General features: G+C 34.5%; 1 protein-coding gene across 1 annotated transcript in view; it reads right to left on the bottom strand.

The window, feature by feature from the left end:
- RASA1 (RAS p21 protein activator (GTPase activating protein) 1) overlaps positions 1 to 11,157 on the bottom strand; it is a 122,164-nt gene that overhangs the window by 2,583 nt on the left and 108,424 nt on the right. Inside the window, exons 21-23 of the mRNA XM_006885384.1 lie at positions 8,270 to 8,337; positions 6,603 to 6,691; positions 2,802 to 2,879 (exon numbers count right to left, since the gene is read on the bottom strand). Of these exons, the coding sequence (XP_006885446.1) occupies positions 2,802 to 2,879; positions 6,603 to 6,691; positions 8,270 to 8,337 (235 nt within the window). The remainder of the gene's footprint in view (positions 1 to 2,801; positions 2,880 to 6,602; positions 6,692 to 8,269; positions 8,338 to 11,157) is intronic.

Genomic DNA, 11,157 nt, shown 5'->3' with positions numbered 1-11,157 from the left:
TCTGATACAGGCCATGGTCTTTGCTCTCACTTGTTATACATCAGAGAGTTGGACAGTGACTAAGGAGGACAGAAGGAGAACTGATGCCTCTGAACTGTGGTGCTGGAGAAGAGTATTGAGGGTACCATGGACTGCTAGGAAAACAAACATGCGTCCTGGAAAGGGTGAAACCAGGCAGCTCATGGGAGGCGAGGATTCTAAGGCTCTGTCTAACATACTTTGGACATGTTGTAAGGCGGGACTGACTGGTCCTTGGAGAGGGACATCATGCTTGGTAGGGTGAAGGGACAGCGCAGGAGGGGAAAGCCCTCTTGGTTCATTCAGTGACTTGGGTAATTGGGCTGGGCATATCGGAGACAGTGAGATTAGCACAGGACAGAGCAGAGTTTAGGGCTATTGTACATAGGGTCTCTATGCAAGCAACTTGACGGCACATAACAACAGGATCATGCACACCTTAGTCTTTAAACTGACACTGTTGCTCTTTAGCAATTTAGAGAAGTGTTTGTCATATATTCGTAATGCAACCCATTTTTTTATTTCTTGACTGCTCCAAACATGGATGTTGACTGTCAATCAAAGTAAAATTAAATAGTTGACAACTGCATTATTTTCTTCATCTATCTGTCCGAGGTCAGACAGCTTGTTTTCTATATTCCAGAACCTGCATGTTTGGCCTTATGTGTATGCTTATTCGTTTCATAGTTTGCTCTTATGGATACAGCCCTTGCTTGCCAGTTTGCTGTACTGAGGGGAAACTTGTTTTTATGATAGTAGAAGCTATCCCACTAGGTAATTCCAATAGCAGTGGGTTCACCTATGGTGGACAGGTGTCAGCAAAGCTTCTCAAGTAAAACAGACTAAGAAACAGGAATGGCTATCCAGTTCTGAAATAACAATTCTTCAAAACCTTAAAGATTATTATAGTAAAAATCTCATACTTATCAACCAAGTTGTTTTACCCAATTAAATATTATTATTTTTCAATATTCTCCAGGAATTCACAGATAGAAATATGAAGGACATTTATATTTGGCCCCTTGCATCTCTTTCATCTTAAGTGGAAAACTATAGGAATTAAATAATTTTTTACTCATTAATTTTTTTAACCTGAGCTGTAAAGCCCACTAAAACTCAAGCTCAGCATGCTCAAGTCCACTGCCACTCACTAAAACACTTTATTGAGTTTTCAAGGCTATAAATCACAACAGGATATTAGCCTTCAGAGACAATGATGGTCTCAAACCACTGAAGATGTACAGCCTTTGGGTTAGCAGCACAAGTCACTAGGATTGTAACAACAGTATGTCAAAGGAGTGAGATGGTTGTACTTATACTTTTAAATGAATGTGAATGCATTAAGACATTGACAATTGCCATGCACTGAGTACCATGTACTTGATCCATTTCACACACATCTTTTTTTTTTTTAAATTTCTATATTAACTGTATTATTTCTTCATCTAATTTTAAATTAACGATTCAGATCTGAAAATTTTGGAACCAACAGTTTAAAAAATATCTTACTAGGATCATGTAAATAGAAAAATAACCCCCCCCTGTCATTTTGAGATCATTATTTTATTACTAACTTTGGGGGGATGGGAGAATTAGCATCCAATGAAGTGCTAAAGGAACAAACAAATTTGTCTTGGAAAAAGTGAAGCAGACTGATCATTAGAGGCAAGGATGGTAAAACTATGTTATCAGAAGACGAGTCCTTGGAAAAGGACGTCACGCTTGGGAAAGCAGAAGTTGAGCGAGAGAGCGGAAAACCATCAACAGGATGTTATAACCACAACAATGGGCTTCAGAAAAGCAGACTGTGAGGATGGTGCAGGATTTTGCCCAATTGTACACAGAATCACTGTGAATCTGACCCAAGTTTATGCCACTTAACAACAACTTTTAATTTAAAGAGGTCTGGTGATATAGCATATGACATATTGTGATTCTAACCAAAACGCCAGAAGTTTAAATCTACCAGCTGCTCTGCAGGAAAAAAATGGGCACAATCTCCTCTAGTAAAAATGTACAGCTTCAGAAACTTGATAGTGTCTTTATGAGTAAGAATTAACCGGACAGCAATAAGTGTATCTATTTTATTATTTATAAAGGCCCAAAGGGGCCTTAGGTAATTATACTGAATGAAGCTGAAGTATAAAAACACCAAAAAAGCAAGTATTTCTAAAAAGATCCAAACAGTTCTCATTCTCCACTCTATTTCACATGGTCAGAACTTGGGCAAGCCGGACTTGATTCTGACCACAGCAACACAGTAAACCTGAGTAAAACTGCCCACAGGGTTTCTAAAGGCGCAAGCAGCAGATTCCCAGATCTTTTTATTCCTTCAAAGACATTTGTGAGTTGAACAACCAACCTTTGTGTCAGGACCTCAGAAATTAATCTCACAACTTAATCACTGTGACATCAAGGCTTATCAGATTTAAAGTTATATAATAACAGAAAAGTAAAAACAGAATGTCAAAAGAGTTAGATGAAACTAAGGTCACAGGGCAATGAAAAGCAAAGACCCAAAGAAACGGAAAAGAAAAACCCCCAACACAAATCCATAATATAACATTGTATGGTGGTTGTTGTAAGCCATTTAGGGTTAAGAATAAACTAGAGTTATACTTAAATAAAATTTTTATGCTTAAAAATGTAAACAAAAGTACGATAGCTTTGTTATTTTTTTAATTCTCTAGTACTGGATGGAAAAATCCAAAAAGCTTATTTCATAAATGGTTAACAATCAATTATACTAAATATAAGTCTCAAATTAGAAATTATATACACACCCCAAGTTCATCCAAAAACATGATCATACGATGTTTGTTACTTTTGATGAATGGATTTACTCCTTCCATATAAGGTTCCTAAAAGAGAGAGAAATAGAAGTCCATTATATGCATTAAGCAAATATTACTGTCTGACCTATAACAATAAGCATGCCCAGCAAAAATTTTTACAAGCTGAATTATGTCTATCAGTAGTTAATACACGTCCATAAGAATTAATCTAATTACATGGCAATCTTTTTTTTCCCCCAATAGAAGCAATCAGAAACACTGAAACGAGGGGATTTTTTCAAGAGAGAATTAAAAATTCGGGACCAAACCAGAAATCAGACCATAAATGAAACAAATTGCTTATTTTTAAATTCACTTAAAAATTAACTCAGAAATCAAGTTTGTTAGGTACAAACATGAGTCATTATCAAGGGCTCTGACTGATATTCAAAAGGTCACAGTTTGAACCCACCAGCTTCTCTATGAGAGAAAGATGAGCAGTCTCCTCAAAGATTTACAGTTTGGAAATCTAATGATGAGTTTATATGAATCAGAAATGGCAGGGCATTATAGTGCCTAACCTAAAGGCTAGTTTTTAAAATTTTCATTATTGAAATAGAAACCTAAAAAACCATTTAAAAATATCAAACTTATCAATAAAGAAAAATTCTCTGTAGGAAATAGCTACTCTTAAAAATCCATATTTGGTGCATTTAAAAAAATTTTTAAAATGTTTACCTTATACTGGTTTGCTTACAAGGTTCATATTGTTTTTCATACTGGATCTTCCCCATTTCCATTATCCACCCCCTCTCTACCCATCAAATTGTGCAACCCTATAATTAGCCCTCTGCCCATCCACAACCCTCTGCTCTTACACTCCCACCCTTGTATTCTCATACACGTTTTACTAGTTATCTATTTCTACAATAATGATCTTATTATACAGCATTTGTCCTTATGGGACTGAGTGAGTTCACTCAACATAATGCTCTCCTTTCTCTCCCAAGTTAGGTAGTAATTTACAAAATCATTGTTCCTGCATGCTGCGTAGTATTCCATGTGAGTGTACCATCATTTCTCAATCCATTTGATAGTGGTTGGATATTTGGACTATTTCCATGTTCTTGCTATGGTGAATAAACACTGGTGTACATATCTCTGTTTGTGCCTCAGTTCTAATTTTCTCAGGGTATATTCCAATTAGTGGAATAATTGGGCCATATGAAATTTCTATGTTCAGCTTTTTGAGGAAATGCCAAACTGCCTACCAGGGTGGTTGTACCATTTAACAACCTCAACAACAGTGTTTAAGAGTTCTTATCTCTCCACATCCTCTCCAATATTTATTACTTGCTGTCCTGTTTAACTTTGCCACTGCTACTGGAGTGAGATGATACCTTATTGTAGTTTTGATTTGTATCTCTCTTATAGCCAGTAATTTTGTGTCTGTTGGTCATCAGAATACATTCTTCTGTAAAAATTTTTTCCCAGTCTTTTGCCCATTTTGTAATTGTATAATCAGACTTTTTCTTATGAAGGAGGCCTTGTTAGATTCTGTAAACTTCTAATATGAAAATCTTGTCTGAAATGGTATTGCCAAATGTTTTTCCCCAGTCACGTTTTCTTTTCACTCTGTTGGAAAATGTTTAATGCACACAGGGTCTCATTCATCAATTTTATCCTCTCCTGGTTGTATATTTCTGGCTGTATGTGTCAACCTTTTTAAAGCCTGAGTTAGGCCTTCTAAGCTTGATCCTACTTTGTTTCTGATGCTCTTTATGAATTTGGGCTTTAACGCTACGTCTCTGATCCACCTTGAGTTGATTTGATGTATGGTGAAAGGTATGCATCCTGCTTCAGCTTTTTGCAGGTAACAGTCCAGTTTTTGCTAGCACTATTTGTTGAAGAGGTTGTTTTTCCCCATTTGATGGATTTTGTTTCCTTATCGAATATCAGGTGACCATCAATAGATGGATTAATTTCTGTGTTCTCAATCCTATTCCATTGGTATGTACCTGTTGTTGTACTGGTATCATGCTGTTTTGGTTATTACAGCTGTGCAGCAGTTTTTGAGATCAGGGTGTGCTATGCCTCCTACTTCTTTCTTGTTCTTGGCTTACTTCGAGGTCTCTTTCCTCTCCAAATAAATTTGCCAATTGCCTTTTCTATTTCTTTGAAAAATGAATTCGGTATCTGTGTTGGGATTCTGTTAAACATGTAGACTGCTTTTGGTAAGACTGTCATTTTTAATATGTTGAGTCTTCCTATCCAAGAACAGGGAGCATTTTTCCATTTTTTTTAGGTCTTTTATTGTGTCTCATAGAAATGTTTTGTTTAAGGTGACACCTGAGCATGCCGCTAATGTCTTTGTTAGTGACAGTGTGTTTTGTAGTACTGTACAAGTGTTGTGCTAACAGTAAGCCATTTCTTAAGTTTTTTGCCTTGATTAGGGTGCCCTGATTTGAGGGTGTAAAAAACAAAAACTAAAAACTATATGTTTGTTAATTATAAAACTGTAAAGAGCTATAAAAGCTATTCCCATTTGGTTAGTCAAAAGGGTTTTATTGTTAAATGTTTGGTGTAAAGTTAAGACCCTTTTCCATTTTGGTGACAGATTTCTTTGGGGGAAAAAAGGCAGCTTTCTGTTTTATAAATGCAGACTTCTGTTTATTGAATGATGCATATCTCAGTGTTTATCTGTCAGGTTTTGAAACATTTCATATATGTCCAAATACTTGGCAGGATTTAAAAAAAAAAGTGAATTTGGTGTAAAGTTGCTATTTTATGGAAATGCCTCTAACTTTACATTTTCATTCCATCTGTAGATTTTTCTATCTTTATAAAATATTGAAGTTATTTTTTTAAGGAAAAATAGAGAAGTAGCTTGTGAATAGCTCAAACTAAGCTTACGAATCGCATGTAAAAAAGCAAAAAGGTTATTTGTGTCTATATTGCTTCCTTTTTTGTAGCCTTTGTACCTGTACAGGGTGACTGTCAGGGCCACACAGAGGTGCAACCCTTGTATAATAGGAGCCAGCAACACTCTTGTATTTATCTGTTCTCTTTTTAGTCAGTCACTTAAAAAAACAAAAAACAAACAAACAAAAAAACCCCAACAATAAAAGGTGTACATTTTAACATAAATTATGATGAGCCATTTTTAGCCTCTCGTGTCCTGTCATGTTATGATTGATAGAGAATGCCCAGTCAAACTGTATCATGTGTCACCTCTCAGAACACATACACATTTTTTTGGAAAATAAATGATTTAGTGTAAATTGGAAAAAAGAAAAAAAGAAATGTTCTGTAGTTTTCTTTGCACAGGTCTTTTATGTCTCTTTGTTGTTGTCTAGATAGGTTTATTCCTAAGTATTTCATTTTGTAGTTGGCTATTGTAAATGGTATTGCTTTCTTAGTTTCCTTATCTGAATTCTCTTTGTTACTGTAGAGGAATCCCACTGCTTTTTGGATACTGATCTTGTATCTTGGCACCCAACTAAAGTGGTCAACTAGCTCTAAGTTTTTTTGTTGAGTCTTTGGGGGTTTCTGTGTACATTATCATATCATCTGCTTATAGTGACACTTTAACCATCTCTTTGCCGATCTGGATATTTTTTCTGGATTTATTTCCTTCTTTTGTCCTACTGCCCTAGCAAGTACTTTCAAAACAATACTGAATAGAAATGGTGAAAATGGGCATCCTTGCTTGTTCCCTGTTCACAAGGAAAATAATTTGCTGCAATTTATGGTTTAATCATGTTATAGTTTCATTCATCAATACAGATTCAATTATAAAATGTTTTCTACCTTAGCTCCAAACTCCACAAGATTTGCTAAATTCTGCACAGACTTAGCCACTAATATCAAAGTTCTTGCAGCAATAGGAGATGGGGAATCTACAAGAAAAATGGACAAAGCTAATTATACCAACCCCAAAGGCACTTCCAGTTAAACAATTATAAATTTATTAGAATAACATTAATATTTCCTTAATAATTACATTCTATTCAGAATTCATGTCTTAAAAATATATGATCTAAAAATATGATTAATTCAAAGAAACTTATATTAAGATAAAGAATAAATACAATTATCAGTGCTTTTAGTTTTGTCAAAAGGGTACTACATAAGTCAACAATGATAGTATTTTAGATTATTTCATAACTTAGATTTTATCATTAAAAAGGTTGTCTGTCACTCTACATTCCCTACAAAATAATTCACAAAACTGATTTCAACCCACTTAGGTTAGCAATATGCAATCCGAGCCATTTTATGTTCACAACCTCTACTAAGTGCAGATCACTTGCTCTAAACCTCAAAAGCAAAAGTAAGAATTTATCAAGAACTGCAGCTTCATTTTTGAGGAAAAACAGGAATATTAATACCCTCTTAAGAGATTAGCCAGGAAGTATTTTCTTATAGAGTATATACACTGAGATGGAAAAAAAAAATTGTGTCTGAGACTACTGAATTTAAGCTCTGAAACTTAAGATTCTTTTTTAACAGTAAAAAATCAGAATCTACTTGATTGCTTGACTTTAGATGAATTTATTCTTTTTATTTTAACTAGCAACCATAAATAGTGTGGTCTACTAGTCCAAAAGCCGTCAATCAGGTACATATATCTATAAATAAATCCGAAGGACATTCAAACCCTTCATTTTTTTAAAGCAAAATAATAAAGATAGATTTATTAGAAAGTTACATTCCTAAAGAGAATATGGAAGAGAGGTCCAAACCATTCATTCTTAAGACAGTCACTTTAGTAGAGCAAAAGACAATTATAGTGATATAGTGGCCCTAAAAGTAAGAATTTTCTGAAATATTTTTAAGTACTACTTTAATTTTCAATTTATTAAAATAAAAATAGTTCTGTGACTTGTGCTAATACTATATTCCATGTCACAAATATCACTCTCCTTAAAGCCTACATCATCTAAAAGCCATTCTGTAAAGGACCAATCAACATTACAGAACTAAGAATTGTCAGTAAGGAAAACCAGGACTATATGTTCATACTTAGAGCATCATGACAACTCCTTTTTAAGCTCTAGTTTGCAATCTTACTGACAGTTATCTAGCATAGAGTAACTGCACAGAAAGCTTCCCAAATTCAAAATTGGGATCCAGACTGCCATCCATCACCAGAATTTGAGACATAGTAAGGAAAGGTGAGAAAAGATGGGATATTTCTCATCATGGCATCACAGGCTCCAAATATTAGATGGAAAGAAAAGCAAAAGAAGGAAAAAAGACGAGGAAGAGCCATTTGGAAAGTTTTATCATCAACCATGGAATTACAGATTAGGTATTATCTATCAGACTTAATAACAAAATAGTTTAAGTATTTAAATAGTATGAATCTATTTATTCTTTCAAATTTCAAAATTTATCAAAAGCTATCTTGGAGTTGGTGAGGGAATAAACTCCCCCACCGCCCGAAGTAAAAAAAAATCCCATATTCTGGTTACCTGAGATGATATTAAACATCCGTGGATTCAGGATAGCAGGACAGATAAGTCGAAGAAAAACAAAACCACTGGATGGGAGAAAAAGTTATTTTCTTTAGAAAACCACTGGATATATGTTATAGTACATTAATATTTCTATATAAGAATTATTTTTTACAAGTCCATAGAACCATAAACTTTATTTTGAAACTATGCTTCTGGTGTTTCTATTATTTAAGTGCAGTCACGTTCATTACAGCTCATAGCAACCCTATGAACCAAGGATGAGAACTGCCCTAGCCTGTGCCATCCTCATGATCTTTGATACGCTCATGTCCATTACTGCAGTCACTGTGTCATTCCAACTTGTTGAGGGTCTTCCTCGCCCTGATTTTCTGTCTTTTTCAACAAGGTATCTTTCCAAGGACTGGCCTGTCCTGACAGCATGCCCAAAGTATGTGAGACAAAGTACCGTCACCTTTTCCTTTCAAAAGCACCCTGACTGCACTTCCTCTAAATTACAGGGAAACATAAACACAGTTTTAAAAAAATAATAATTACAAATATTTTATTTTTAAAACATATGAATGTTTCTTAAGTTTCCCTGTATGAGGATTTCAGATTTACTCTGGGGAGATGCTAAATGATATCTGTATCTTTTACTATCCGGATCATCACTTAATCCAGGTTAACATAGTCTGTGGTTTGTCCAGTTAATGTGCTTATTAGCAGCTAACTGAAAGGCTGGTTGTCTGCATACACCCAGAGCAATTCAGGAAAAAAGCATTGGCAATCAACTTTCTTGCCACAAAAAAACAGTCAGTTGAAACCCCTGTGGAGCACAATTAATTATACTGATACACATGGAATCGTCATTAGTAAGAATCAGTTTTATGGCAACCAGTTAGAAATGCACCTTATATGTACATGCTGAAGAATCAATGTCTTTGGGAATTCTGAAATTTTCTGTTAATACTACAGAAATACTAGTAAACCTTTTTTATAGCTAGTTCATCCTTCATCTTATAATGGTTCCAAATTTCCATTTTCTCACTTCTCTTTTACTTAAATAACAGCTGATAAAGTATTCTCTAAATCTAGCTGGTTATTTTTATTTTGATGATGCATCATATAAAAGTAATAATTCATTTCATGAGAAAATAACCATCTTGATAAATAAAAAGGTACACTATATAATGTTGAGTCAAGTGTAAACTGTGTTTCGGAAGAACCTTGTTCTAAGTGGTACAGAACTTGTCCATCAGTTTGAAGTACTGAGATAACTTGGGGTTGATGTGATACTGAAATCTGTGCCAGTGGTGTGTAAAATGCCACAAGGCTAACTCATGGTGGACAGGTTTTGGTGCTGCTCCCTGGTAAGACAGACAAGGAATCAGGATTGAATGTCTCCTACATTAGTAACAGTTCTTTGAAAACCCTATGAACACTAGAGAAACAACAGCAGTTATACAATAGGGTTTAGATCTTTTTTTCATAGGGTTTCCGTGAGTCATACTTGACTTGATGGCACTTAACAACAACTACAGAACATTGAAAAGCATGTAAAGTAAAAAGAAATCAGGCTTTATAAATTTAAAAATCAAATCACAAAATAGCAAAACCAATATTGGTATAAAAGTAAACACCAAATTATGAATGAGTAATTGATCTTCTAAACATTTGACCTTTGAAACTATGACAGTTTGCTAATTTTTTGACTTTAACAAAATTAGTATTTTTCTCAGACAGCATTTATAATAATTATACAACAACAATTAAGACTTCAAATTTTTATTTCTTTCAATTTATGAACCTTACATACATTTTGCTGGAAACATTCTGACACAAATCTTTGCATATAAAATATTGACATAGAAAATATTTTCAGTGTGAAAATACTTTTTAAAATCTCTACAGGTCCTGCTCAATTTGAGAGAGAAATATAGGTGGCTATACATATTAAAAAGCATTTAATGGCCTAAAAATCATGCCTGAATGCCCCTTATAACACCCCATCCATCAACAAAGGCACACAGTAGGATTCCTGAATATATGCTTAACAATTACACTTGCTAGAAAGTTATGGATAACAGAAAAGTTTTCATTTACAAATATGGTGAAATAAAACTTGCTAGTATGCTTGTGTTACTTTCCAAGAAAAAGTGTTCACAATTCTTAAATATTCATACCAAAACTAACGTAAGTTAGTTTTGCTTCCAAAATGTGAAAACTATAAAATTTAGATGGGGTAGTATAAATAACATACATTTTTAAAAAAAATTATCATACTGGTATCTATAGTGGCTGAATAAATTTGTCTGACATAAAATATGACAATATAACCCCACAGAAGTTGGATGACAAATTCAGAGGCAGGACAATGTCCAATTCCAGAATGCAGTACTTAGAGTGATCATCATGTAAAGCTCTAAGTTTTTAAAGGCTCAAACTCTTCAGGGGGAATGTTAGGGCCAAATCAGGCATAAGATGAACGTGAGTGCAAAGAAAGTTAGAGGAGATAGCAGTTTTTTAAAAAAGTCATTTGAGGTGCCAAAAGAAGGTAGAGGTCAAACAAAGTGGCTAAGATCAGGCCCTATCCAATCAAAGGCAGGGAAGCAGTAACACTGGACCTAAATAAGTGCCTCAATCCTGAAATGCATAGGTGTTTTAGGCACATAAGTGATATAAAAAACAACAAACTGGAATAAGGATCACCCACCAAACTTTAAACTCTCTTCAAGATTATCTCATTGGCCCAAACTCAAGCCCAGAAGCATGCCCAAAGAAAGTAGCATTCTTTATGCTGTTGTCCATACCCAATAAAAATCGACAGCTAACTAGGACTTCTAGATCCTACTCCAAAGGGTGTTGGGCTACTAACCAAAATCTATAGCTAACTTCATACAATA

The sequence above is a fragment of the Elephantulus edwardii genome, unplaced genomic scaffold (genome assembly GCF_000299155.1).
Source record: "Elephantulus edwardii isolate Elephantulus edwardi_28Jun2011 unplaced genomic scaffold, EleEdw1.0 scaffold00043, whole genome shotgun sequence".
NCBI classification, from domain to species: domain Eukaryota; kingdom Metazoa; phylum Chordata; class Mammalia; order Macroscelidea; family Macroscelididae; genus Elephantulus; species Elephantulus edwardii.
The sequence above is the reverse complement of the archived record's forward strand: the minus strand, read 5'-3'. Positions and strand labels throughout refer to the sequence as shown.